This window comes from Phyllobates terribilis, unplaced genomic scaffold (genome assembly GCF_046119375.1).
Source record: "Phyllobates terribilis strain yellow unplaced genomic scaffold, ASM4611937v1 Scaffold_1__5_contigs__length_1240528914, whole genome shotgun sequence".
NCBI classification, from domain to species: Eukaryota; Metazoa; Chordata; class Amphibia; order Anura; family Dendrobatidae; genus Phyllobates; species Phyllobates terribilis.
Genome location: NW_027362761.1, coordinates 261,989,469 through 262,003,079, shown reverse-complemented (window position 1 = coordinate 262,003,079; position 13,611 = coordinate 261,989,469). Strand labels below are relative to the sequence as shown.

Here is a 13,611-nt window from a genome sequence, read left to right as displayed (position 1 = left end):
TGGGAGTGAAACTATCCACACTGCTACGTGCAGGACATATGTTCGAACAATTAAACTTGCATTTTTAATGGATACCATAGATAACTTTGATGATGTGGGATGACTAACTGTCTAGCCATTGAAATTTGCAGACATGTATTTACAAACGGAATAATACAATTATACAATAATGTACTTGAAGTATGAGCTCTCTCCTTATCTGTCCTTCTCTCATCCTCTTTCATTACAGGAATAGTATGAAGTGGCTGTAGAAAGCGCACGCAGTAGAATACTAAAAGGTCCCGCTAAGATTAGTCCTCCTCCAAACACTCTATCAGTTCAGCTTGTAAAAAAATAACCGTAAATTAGGTGTTTTTCAATCTTGAAGTGGTAAAGGTTTCTACACCACGGGATCCAATAAGACCTGTTTATCTACGCAATTGTATCATACATTTGCTTTCATTGATGTCATAAGGTTTCCAGCTTTATCAATCAGAACTGCACAATTCGTAGCTGTTTTAGTGCCTATTATTTACTGCTGTATGTATGCTCGTCCCAATGTCCACCATTTACTGCTGTATGTATGCTCGTCCCAATGGCCACCATTTACTGCTGTATGTATGCTTGTCCCAATGTCCACCATTTACTGCTGTATGTATGCTCGTCCCAATGTCCACCATTTACTGCTGTATGTATGCTCGTCCCAATGTCCACCATTTACTGCTGTATGTATGCTCGTCCCAATGTCCACCATTTACTGCTGTATGTATGCTCGTCCCAATGGCCACCATTTACTGCTGTATGTATGCTCGTCCCAATGTCCACCATTTACTGCTGTATGTATGCTCGTCCCAATGTCCACCATTTACTGCTGTATGTATCCTTGTCCCAATGTCCACCATTTACTGCTGTATGTATGCTTGTCCCAATGTCCACCATTTACTGCTGTATGTATGCTTGTCCCAATGTCCACCATTTACTGCTGTATGTATGCTTGTCCCAATGTCCACCATTTACTGCTGTATGTATGCTTGTCCCAATGTCCACCATTTACTGCTGTATGTATGCTTGTCCCAATGTCCACCATTTACTGCTGTATGTATGCTTGTCCCAATGTCCACCATTTACTGCTGTATGTATGCTTGTCCCAATGTCCACCATTTACTGCTGTATGTATGCTTGTCCCAATGTCCACCATTTACTGCTGTATGTATGCTTGTCCCAATATCCACCATTTACTGCTGTATGTATGCTTGTCCCAATGTCCACCATTTACTGCTGTACGTATGCTTGTCCCAATGTCCACCATTTACTGCTGTATGTATGCTTGTCCCAATGTCCACCATTTGCTGCTGTATGTATGCTTGTCCCAATGTCCACCATTTACTGCTGTATGTATGCTTGTCCCAATATCCACCATTTACTGCTGTATGTATGCTTGTCCCAATGTCCACCATTTACTGCTGTACGTATGCTTGTCCCAATGTCCACCATTTACTGCTGTATGTATGCTTGTCCAAAAGTCCACCATTTACTGCTATATATCTCACATGCTTTATGTTATGTTATGGAATGGAATATGCAAGATTAAATTCAAAACTTACAATATCCTATAGGCTATGTGCATACAAAGTATTTCAAGGAGCTTTTGGAGAAGAAACTCTTCACATCCTTCTCAAAAATGCAAAACGCCTCAAACTTGGAGGTTCTGCCCAGTTTCTACTCCAGAAACTCTGGACTCCATGTGCACATAGCCACATAAAAGAGTTCTTTATATACAGGGTGGTCCAAAAGTAGGTGGACAGAAAGTGTAATAAGGTTATGAAGGGGGAGATTTATCAAACATGGTGTAAAGTGAAACTGGCTCAGTTGCCCTTAGCAACCAATCAGATTCCACTTTTCATTCATCCCAGACTCTTTGGAAAATGAAATATTACATAAGAGATGCATACATAAGTATTACATAAGAGATGCATTTCAAGAAATTAATACCCAAAGAGACTTGGGCAAAAAAGTTTGTCAAAGCGTAAGAGGCGACTTCAAAGCTGTGCAAATTGTAATGGAAAACAGTTTGAGCACCTGCATTGATAAAATTTAAGGGCTTTTGTATTATTGTTCAGAATAAAATTTAATTGTCAATGTTATGCTTGTGTTAGTCAATATAATTTTATATATAAATCAAAATAAATATTATTTTCTGTCCATCTACTTTTGGACCACCCTGTATGTTATAAAGTAGAGCAAAGAAGGAAATCAGAAAAATGAGCAGAGTTTCCAGCTTCACCAGCAATTGTCTGACTCCATTGTAGTTTTTATTGTGCTCCAAGGATGTAATTAAAAGATTTCATTATTCTGAATTTTGGACTTCATCTAGTAAAAACCTGTTGGAGCACCTTTGTTTTCTGTGTTGGGGTTTTCACATAGGATATGTCAATCAGCCAAGAGGCAAGTGCTGATAATTACAGCCCACACTACTGTCAACAGGTCATACTTGCAAGGATTCAAAAAGCAGAGATATAGACTGCCGTATGCGGGCAGTATTGATATGAAGGGAGACAAGTAGTCATCAGTGAACGTTCACTGACTAAGTGAATATTGACTCACACCAAGTCTCTGCATCTGTATGATATCCAATTTAGTTTTACTCTATCCTTATCTTTTAAAATATTAGATGTAAATGTGGGTAAATTCTGCAACAGTAGGTAAAGCCATGTATACATGTTCTGGATTCTGCACCTGCTAACATTCCCCCGGAATGGGGCATTTCATTCCCCAATTACATATTCCAAAAAACAAATCTGTTTACAATAAAGAACATGGTGTGGATTTCAAAATTATTTCCATCAACGCCACACAGAAAAGCCATCGATTAGACCCAGTTGAATTAAAATTTTCTGTGGCCAGACCATGCATTGTAACCATGCCTTAGACCAGGAGTGGGAAATTAATTTTCTTAAGGGTCCACATGGGAGACCCTGACTGTTGGGGAAAGCCGACCAAACTGGCTGAATTTAAAGGGCTATTCCAGTCTCCAAGATCCTATCCCAATATGTAGTAAGTGTAAAAATAATATTAGCAAATACCTCTAATTAGAAATGTAGTATAGTTCTTCGTTATGTCACTTACCCCATGTGCAGGGCACTGCAGTAGCTTAGGTATCCATGATTATGACCATTCATAGAGTGACAGTTAGTTGTTAGTGGTCATAACCATGGATACCTAAGCCACTGCATTGCCCTGCACATGGGGTAAGTAACAGTGAATCAGAAGAATTATACTACATTCTAATTGTAGGTATTTGTTATTAAATCTTGTTATTCAGCTTCAAGTATACTTAATAAGTAGATGTACCTTTATCAACAGCATATCCACACCCAATTTGATGTCCCCAGTGTCTTCACATAGTGTGACGCCCCCACAGACACCACACACACAGTATGATGGCCCTGCATTCCTCACATACAGTATGATGGACAAACCTGACAGTCCCCCATATAGTATGATGGCCCCCAAAGTCACCCACACAGTATGATGGCCCTCACACAAGAAATTCTGTTCCCAAAACCCCTCAAAGTAATAGGAGTCCCCACACAAGCATGATGTCCCTACCACCCTTCACACAGTGTCACTGCCCCCCACAATTATGATGACCCCCAAAGTCACTCACACAGTATTATGACCCTCCATACAAGTATGATGTCCTTACAGCACCTCACACAAGTATTATATCCTAACAGTCCCACACACAAATATCTAATGTACCCACAACCTCAGCACCTCACACATTATGCCCCCCCCCACACAAGTATGATGACTCCACAGCCCCTCACACAGTATAATGACACCCATAATTTCCCACACACAAGTACTGACTGATAATTAAAATAAATAAAACTACTCACCCCTATCCCGTCTGCTCCAATGCATTGCTCAGCTCAGTACAACGTGTGTACTGAATCTCTGCACAGCAGACGCAATCTGGTGACATCATGCCCGCTGAGCAGAGACTTTGTTGCACAGGCTGAATGATGAAACAAGGAGCTGGTATCTTCAGATTTCATCAATTTTTTCAGCATTACTAGCACCCTGAAGACGCAGTGTAGTGCGGGATGCCAATGTATCCAACTTTTTGGCTGTTCCGGGATGCAGGCCAGATAGGAACAGCTAAAGGGTTGGATGTGGCCCACGGTGCGTACTTTGCTAAAGTCTGACTTGGACAATGTTTACAGGCATTTGTATTAAAAAAAGATAATTTTTAAACTGAAACAGTTATTGCTACACAAGCTAAAAGCTATTAACACCTTTGCACTATTTTTTCTTTATTTTTCATCCACTTCCTAAATTCAAAGTAAATCAACTTTCCAAATCGTTTTCATTCAAACATTGCTATCCTTTAGTTGCTGTAGAGTCTGTGCAACTTCTTCACATAACTGGCTGTGTTGTTCTTTCTGACACAGATACAGAAGAGCTTCAGGCTGCTGTTGGCTTGGAGCTGATGACATCCATCAGCTTTACTTAGAGAATGGAGGGGAAAATAAAGAGAGAGCAGGCTCTAAGTTTAACACTAGGAGCAGATTGCAAACTGAATATCAGAAAATCTAAAAATTAAGAAAGGAATGAAGACTGCAGCCTAAAACTTCAGCGCAACTTTTTAAGTTGTTAGAGTGTTCATAGCTGTTAAACAAGTTGTCTCAATTAATTTTTTTCAATGGTATAGGACTAAAATGTTGCTAAATCTCCAGAGTTGTTACATTTCAGCAAGAAACAATATCAAAGACAAAGCACTTACCTCCATGCGAGCAATAGTCTGCATATGCAAAGGATGGTTCTTTATCAGATTGCCAAATACAAATCTCTTTGCTGCATACTCTCTGGCCAGACTAATTACCCTAGATTTAAAAAAAAAGAAAAAGCACTGTTATCTGCCTGAATACATAATACAAATATATTATAGCGAGATATTACCTTCTCATGCCAGCAGCTGCAGCAATGGTGTTGTGAATGCGAGTTATTGTCAACATATTGGAGATTGAAGCAACACCGCGACCTTCAGGTGAGATCTTAAGTTTACCAAAATAAAGAAAAATACATATCAGCCCTTACATATGATTGACAATCTGATATATTTGATATAAAACGGATCCGAAAAACGTTAGTCCTCTAGTCATAAGGTATGCAAATAGTCTCTTCAGAGAAGAGAACCTCAACTCAACTCTAGTGCCACCTCTTTAAAGTATTAATGAGAAACAACTTAGGGGAAACCTATCAGAGTACACGGAATAAGGCCACGTTCACACGTTCAGTATTTGGGTCAGTATTTTACATCAGTATTTGTAAGCCAAAACCAGGAGTGGAACAATCAGAGGAAAAGCATAATAGGAACACATCACCATGTCTGCATTTATCACCCACTCCTGGTTTTGGCTTATAAATACGGACGTGAAATACTGACCAAATACTGAACGTGTCAACGTGGCCTAAAGAAAGAAAAAGCTTTTGACACACAAAGCAAAAAGGGTTTAGAAGTATTACGGTACTACATCCCTTTTAGATGTTTTTACATTGGCCATCTGAAAGATAATGGGGAATAGCAACTTAGTAGGAAAGGATAACCAGCTCGCCCTTCCATGCTGCACAATTTGCAGGGCGTCAGTCAATACAAGAAACAGAGAAAGTTTGATCCAGCTTCAAATCCATTTCAATGACGTGTTAAAAATATATAATCTTTATTTCTAATGTTAAAAAACATAGAAAAATTACAAGGAAAAGTTGCAAGCGGGAAAAACCTCACCGTGATAGAGGTAATGGGGGGGTGGGGACATAGGCAAAATAAGATAGGCACAACCAGATGCGTTTTGAACACCGTGCGTTCTTAGACTTTGGTATGACTCCTATCTCTATCACGGTGAGCTTTTTCCCGTTTGCAACTTTTCCTTATCATTTTTCTATGTTTTTTAACGTTGGAAATAAAAAGACTATATATTTTTAACACGTCATTGAAATGGATTTGAAGCTGGATCAAACTCTCTTTTCCAAAACGCAACTTAGCCTGATTTAAGCGTCCGCTGTAAACCTGAAAAGCCTGCGATTTGTCATCAAGTCTTCAGCTAGCCACTAAACAGGTGTCAACCACTGAGAACTGGCAATTGTTATCTTTTCTAAGTTGGTTTGACCATTTTTCTAAATGTGCCCCTAATGTACTGCAGACATGGCTGAACTTAGTAACAGTCTCTATATAGTATTAAAGTACTACCACATGACTATACCCCTTAAAGAGTTAAACTCCAGCTCACAAATATCCCCTCCAGAAAGTAAATCTTTTTTTTATGATATCAGTCAAAAAAAATATCTGTAAACTATTACAGTCTGAAATAGCCACATGATCAAGCTGAAACTAAACACTGCCAGCGGCATTTATGTTTCTGATTAATACACACTACTGTTGTGCGGAAGATCTTCACACTGAGAGGAGCGCATGCTGTTGTTCTCAGGACAAGCTACAGAAAATGAGCACAATCTTACATGATTATCACTTAATGACTACATGTTTTGTCAGTGCTCAGCGGTATCACTGGGTCCTTGGGATTAGATTCTAATTAAGGTACTCTATCTCTCAGTGTTTGCCTTGTGCTTCTGTGGGAGTCTTCTTGGTTATCATTTTCTCACAGGGCGTAAATAGGAACTTCTGTAAACAGACAAAAGCTTTTAGAGTTGCGTTTTCAAAATTCCTTAAAGGGAACCGGCCAGCCATTTCATGCCGCCCGAACCGCACACGCAGCAGTGTTCCCGAACTCCAGTCCTCGAGGTCCACCAACAGATCATGTTGTCAGGATTTTCTTAGCATTGCACAGGTAATAATGCCAACACCTGGACAATACTGAGGAGATCCTGAAAACATGATCCGTTGATCGGACTCAAGGACTGGAGTTGAAGAAGGCTGACATACAGCATGAAAGACAAATATGTTCCCTCATTACAGGACACTACCTCTTACTATGAATTGATACAGTGCTTCAGAGAAAACCTAGCTTACAAACAAGCCAGGCATGGAAAAAGGAGCCTGTGCCTGGCTTGACTGACATTTATTTTCCCAATGTACAAAAAATTTGTTTGTTTTTTTTTACACTAGTGGAGACCATCATTCAATCTGAGCTAGGTGATCAGAAGAGGCAGGAAGTCGCTCAGTCAATGCTTCTCCCTGCCTCCTTCTAAAGATAGGGTCTCTCTGTGCAGTGTTTCAGCGTAAAACCTGATATTTTGTAATGAGTGAGCTTGTGTAGATTCCATGCTCCCTGTGCTTTCAGGCAGCATGAAATGGCCGCCAATTTCTGTCACGCCAGGTGTAAGTGTAACACAGAGGGAAAAGGGAGAGTGAGCCCAGACACTAGGGAAAGGGGGAAGTGGAGACCTCCTAGTCTGGTCTAGCGTCACCCTGTCTCAACTAACGTCCCTATATAGCCTCCTCAGCTATCGCCGATCGTGCGCCTCGCCCTACTTTCCCTGGCGTAAGGCTTCGGCTAGGGATGAAAGGAGATGAGCACTAGTCAACCTCCACTAACACTCTAAAGACAACAATGGTAGACAAAACAGGGGAAAATGGCTTAGCTTTAGATGAACTCCAAATGTGCACACGGCCTCAAGCTCCAGAGAGGACGAGCTCCTGCTAAGCTTCACAAGTAGAAATGAATATAGCCAGCACCTCACTCCCAGACACACCAGGTACATATACACCCAGGCAGAGAGCTAATTAGCAAGAAAGAGGCAGCCGCTCGGTCATAAAGACAGCCTCTTATCTAAGCAGCTGTCTGCAATGCCAAACGTGGAGATCTCCTGCAACCCACTGCAGGGCGACTGTCTGTCACCTCTGACACACCCGTAACAATTTCCCTTTAACTGTAATTGTACTTTGGAAAGTACATGTTCGTCAGCTGCCTACAGTCAACTTTTCAATTTAATTATGTAGTAAGTAAAAAAGGGATGAGCTGTTTTGATCACCATGGTTTAAACATCGCATACAAAAAATTAATGGAGAAATTCCACTGAAATTCAGCTTGTATTATTTCGCAAACACCGGCTCTTTTTCACAGCGTGATGTGATTTGTAATCTGATCCAGAGCATCTAGATTTTTTTCTGTAGTGATTGTAGTTCAAAAGAATATCATATGAGGGTTTTTCTGTGTGTGTCACATATACTGTAGGGAAAGCACACTTGCCAAACCTATCGGTTAGTCCAGGAGATATCTTGGTGTGTCAGCAGAGGAGAGGGGGGGGGGGGGGGTTGTCTATCAGTTACAACTTCTTTTATCAAATAAAACAATTTCATGGCGCTGACTAACACCAGGAGAGGAAGTAAAATAGAAGCTGTAGCTCAATGGCCAAACACATCAGTTTTATGGGATATAGATAATTTACTGACAAAGAATGTATAATTGGTGGAGATGGGTTGAACTTGATGGACCCGAGTCTTTTTTCAATCTATGTAACTATATTTATGGCTTTTTAGTAAAGGGAACCAAACCGTGGGCAGCATGTATCAGCCACTAGCTGTACGATCACAGCCATGTATATATATCTGAAACGCTGCGGCATTTCAGAGAATGATATTTTTAATAGCCGCCAGGTCCGGCTGTGTGGTGTTGTTTACTTAGACTGAAGGATTAATTATCTGGTGATTAACATTGCTGTTACTATCAGGCATGCAATCAATTGTCAGACTCCTCCCTCTTCTGTGATAAGCAGCTCACTGTCTATAGACAATATACATACAGAGCCTGGTGTGGGCGGGGTTAGCTTTCTCTGCTCTGCTGCATTGCGAAATCTAAAAACTCTGATTGTGTCAGAACAGCGGCAGCCACTAAAGTAAGTGATACCTCTTTGGATTCAGGATCTCTTTGCCTACATCATGCTGCTCTCAGATGGGGTAGCAAAAACCTGCTGACAGATTCCCTTTAATGAATTTGTAAAAATAAAAAAGCTGAAGGTACACTTTTATACTATTGAATGCTACAGTATGTGTTAAATGTGCATTGTTGGAAACGGTTTGCATGGCTGTATTTGTGCCTGTTATTAACAAATGATTAACAGAATTGTTACACCCTCTGTCCTATTGCTCGGTCTGTTTAGTTTCTTGGCAAAACATGTAATTTTCATCATTATGGAAAGCTGAAACTGCTTATAGCCAGACGTCTTCTGGAAAAGATCCTTAAAAAGGATCTGCCTGAAAGAAAAGCATGTGTGCATCTATAAGAAAAGACACAAATTCATTTGTTCCTGATCTGTTCCAGACCCTCGTGTATCAATCTGTTGTAAGTGGATACTGAAAAGTGACATAAAATAGGCACACATTTACATTTTACCTTTAAAAATGGCCATAGCTTTAGGTATGACATATATTTCAACACACACCCTTGATAGACTTTTGGCTTCCATTAGATTTAGCAGTAATCTACCATTTGCTGAAAATGGCTTGGCAAAACTGTACATTTTGAAGTAAAACTACCATTAGGTGTCTAGACACGCATTTTCATCTTCTAATTTATGGACTAAGTAATCATCTTTGGGTAGAATGTGTTTCTTACATAGTTAAGGATTTCCCATATTACAAAACAATGATCAGAAACATACTTACCCGCAGGGCCTTTACCCCATCTAGGAGCAATTCAGCGGTTGGCACCTGCCTAGTACCCAACTTTTCTTTAAGCCTCTGAACCTCAATTCCATTTAGCTCTCCTTCTGCATCTCTGACCTCTAAGTAAAAAAGTGATAGTCCTTTTGTGCCCTGCAAAATGTAAACAGCTAGTTAAGTTTATTATAACATTTAATTTATTTTGTGTATATCAACTTGAGCCTTTTTTCGTCATTTTGTTGCATTTTTCATAATTACAGCAATATACTTAACATGGACAAAACAGAATTCATCATCTTCCCACCATCTCATTCACCCCCCCCAACTGACCTATCTATCAACGTCAATGGCTGCCCACTCTCCCCAGTCCCTCAAGCTCGCTGCCTTGGGGTAACCCTTGACTCAACTCACCTTCAAACCACATATCCAAGCCCTTTCCACTTCCTGCCGACTCCAACTTAAAAATATCTCCCGGATCCGCACATTCCTCAACCATGAATCTGCAAAAACACTAGTGCAAGCCCTCATCATCTCCCGCCTTGACTACTGCAACCTCCTGCTCCGTGGCCTCCCTTCCAACACTCCCGCACCCCTCCAATCTATCCTAAACTCCGCTGCCCGACTAATCCACCTGTCCCCCCCGCTATTCCCCAGCTCTTCCTCTCTGTCAATCTCTTCACTGGCTCCCCATTGCTCAGAGACTCCAGTTCAAAACCCTAACCATGGCATACAAAGCCATTCACAACCTGTCTCCTCCATATATCTCTGACCTAGTCTCCCGGTACATACCTGCACGCAACCTCCGATCCTCACAAGATCTCCTTCTCTACTCCCCTCCTGCCACAATCGCATACAAGATTTCTCCCGTGCATCCCCACTACTCCGGAACTCTCTACCCCAACACATCAGACTCTCGCCGACCATGCAAACCTTTCAAAAGGAACCTGAAGACCCACCTCTTCTGACAATCCTACAACCTGCAGTAACCATCGCTCCACCATACCGCTCCACGACCAGCCCTACCCTCACCTACTGTATCCTCACCCATTTCTTGTAGACTGTGAGCCCGCGCGGGCAGGGTCCTCCTGTACCAGTCGCCGTCACGTTTTGTTCAAGATAATTTTAATTGTTTTTGCTATGTATACCCCTTTTCACATGTAAAGCACCATGGAATAAATGGCGCTATAATAATAAATAATAATAATATATGGTTCTGTTAAGATTATAAAAATTGCAGATAAAAAAGGAATCTTCTTCACCCCAAATAATGACTAAAATGGGAATTACCGACATAATGTGTCCTTGTGCATCTATCACTCTGCCTAGAGTCAAAGACATGTCAGAGTCCGTGGCTGATGTAAACCATTTGTACCCGTAAAGTTTGTAAGTGCCATCCCCCTGAGCATGAGCCACTGTTTCTGTGCCATGTGCTGAAAAAAGAAAATAGAAAACATAATAGTTTATTCTGGCGGTACATGTTTCACACGGATGGATTTAATCACCCACCAACATCTGATCCTCCTTTGCGTTCCGTCATCCACTGGCCAGATGTCCAAAATATTTTAGGATCTCTGGAGGTAAGGTGCCTGAAAGCATCCTGCAGTGCCTCAGGCATACCCAGTGACTGTCAATGGAAAGTTCAAGAGTTTAAAGGATATTTTATTAACAATAGCAGATATAATTTAGAAATGTGCATAATGAAGTTTATCATTGTTTATATTTCTGGTTGTAGTTTTACAGAAACTCTCACTATTGTTAATACCTAAAAAGTCAATGTTTTTTTTTTTTTTTATTTCCTTTGCTCTACTTCTTGGCCATTTCTGATTTTCTAGTGGTCATGCCTCGTCAAGTTTAAAGGGAATCTGTCACCACATTTGATCTATCTAAACTATTAATTTGGTCATACAGATTATAGATTGCTGAAAAGTCCTACCTGTATGTCTTATATCAGATGCCTGGTTGTTGAGAAATCATCTTTTATCACTATATGTAAATTACCTCTTCCAGGCTCTTGGGAGGATGTTGTCTGGAAGATAACTCTGCCTCCAGAGGTTCTTTACATAAAGGGGGAGTTACCAGTGTGAGACAAGTAACTAACACAGAACAGGAGAATTGAAATTTCTCTTCTTACAACACAGTTTGTGCTTCTTTCTCAGCTCTGCTGTATTGCAACAATATTGCAGCCCTGTCTGCCTGTGAGATGGAGGCTGAAGATGGGAGGAGCCTGCAGATGTGTCAGGTATAATCACACACAGCTCTGCAGTGAGATCAGGAGAGCAAAGAACGACCATTACATACCACACTGGTAACCCCCCCCTTCATGTAAAATAAGCTCAGGAGGCAGAGTTATCATCCAGGCAACATCCTCCCCAGAGCCTGGAAGAGGTCATTTATATAAAGTGATAAAAGATGATTTATCCACAACAAGGCATCTGATATGAGGCACATACATAGGACTTTTTTCAGTACTCTATATGCCCATATTAATAGTTCAGATAGGTCAAATGTGATGACAGATACCCTTTAATAATGTCCCTGGTCATCTACCTGTTCAAAAATGACATCCTGAGTGGTCTACTGGTTTAGTAAATGAGAACTTGAATGGCCTAATGGAGATTACTAAGGTTTTTCTTTTCCTGTACTTTGACTTCTAGTAAGATGGAAAGTAACATAGTAACATAGTTTGTAAAGCCGAATAAAGACTTGCGTCCATCAAGTTCGACCTGTTAGTTCTGTAATTGCTAAAGTTGATCCAGAGGAGGGCAAAAACCCCAAATGATTTGGCCAATCTTCACCTGAGGAAAAATTCCCTCCTGACTCTGAAACCAGCAGTCAGAATAAATCCCTGTATCAACCTACTATTTTATTTTTAAGTATATGCTGAAATCTGCCTGGTAAAAAAATGTTTCAGACCTTGAGGATAAAATCATCCAGTTTATTACAATAAAAATATTGCACTGTTTGGCACTTGCAGGGTCTTTGTTTTCCTGCACATACAGCTTTGATGTGGTCTCTGCTCATAAATAAGCCGAGAGGAGCTCAGAAAAATACAGATATAAGAGTTAAAAACTATGAGTCAGACCATCATAGCAGATTCTAAGTTAACTCATTCTGCAGGCAGCAATAGACAGTACAATACAGAGGCTATATAAGGCCAAAAGTGCAAAATTTCTAACAAAACCCAAATGCAAAATTTATTTTTAGCCGAAAATACATACATTTAAGTAAAAAAAAAAAAAAAAGTGCCGCATTGATGAGCAACCCCTTTTATGCTCCCAGAATACAGTGTACTCTCCACTACTACAGACAAACATCATCTTACCTCTATGACCTTTGCTGCACCATCGGTCATAGCAAGAGGACAGGAGAACAATCCAGAGGATGGTGAATAGAGATAGAGCTTTACAACCTGGATCAGGCGGCTGCAGAAATCACAACAGAAGTAATGGTATTACATTCATATACCCAATAAATTAAGAGTCTGGAGCATAGTAATGCCCTTTTAATAAAATGATGACTTACCCCCTTGACGATATCTACCTTACATATGCTGCACAAGTCGGAAGCGGGTGTACGAACAGGGCTCATGGGGTAAGGCCACCCCATACTCGGCAGATGATGGCTGTGTATTACAGCCAGTACCTGCCGCTAACAATGTTTGGTATTGCCATAATCGTATTGATTAGCAGAATCATACTGCAATTTCATTTTTACCACAAAATGTACATTAAATTTTCTCCCGTTTTCCAGTACACTATGCGGTAAAATGAATGGTGTCATTCAAGAGTACTAGTACATCATAAAAACCTTAAAATACAATTGTATTAGATATGCATTAAAAAAAAAAATTCCCTAAAAAGGTAGAGAAAAGTCGTAATAACACCAGGCGACACCAGGAGTTCTAAAGTACCCTACAGTGTTACCCAAATGCGATGTAGCTGCCTAGCCGAGGAGGTTGGCACCCTAAGGATCAACGGAAAATTGCGCCACTTAACGGTGGCAATCCC

The 13,611-nt window shown here is 40.5% G+C and overlaps 1 protein-coding gene across 2 annotated transcripts in view; it reads right to left on the bottom strand.

Annotated features, from left to right (window-relative positions):
• LOC141257227 (acyl-CoA dehydrogenase family member 11-like) overlaps positions 1–13,611 on the bottom strand; it is a 93,563-nt gene that overhangs the window by 16,888 nt on the left and 63,064 nt on the right. For both annotated transcript variants that reach the window (XM_073671514.1, XM_073671523.1), the window contains exons 4-9: positions 12,927–13,026; positions 11,111–11,228; positions 10,892–11,034; positions 9,608–9,757; positions 4,945–5,039; positions 4,769–4,868 (exon numbers count right to left, since the gene is read on the bottom strand). In XM_073671514.1, coding sequence (XP_073527615.1) covers positions 4,769–4,868; positions 4,945–5,039; positions 9,608–9,757; positions 10,892–11,034; positions 11,111–11,228; positions 12,927–13,026 — 706 coding nt within the window. The remainder of the gene's footprint in view (positions 1–4,768; positions 4,869–4,944; positions 5,040–9,607; positions 9,758–10,891; positions 11,035–11,110; positions 11,229–12,926; positions 13,027–13,611) is intronic.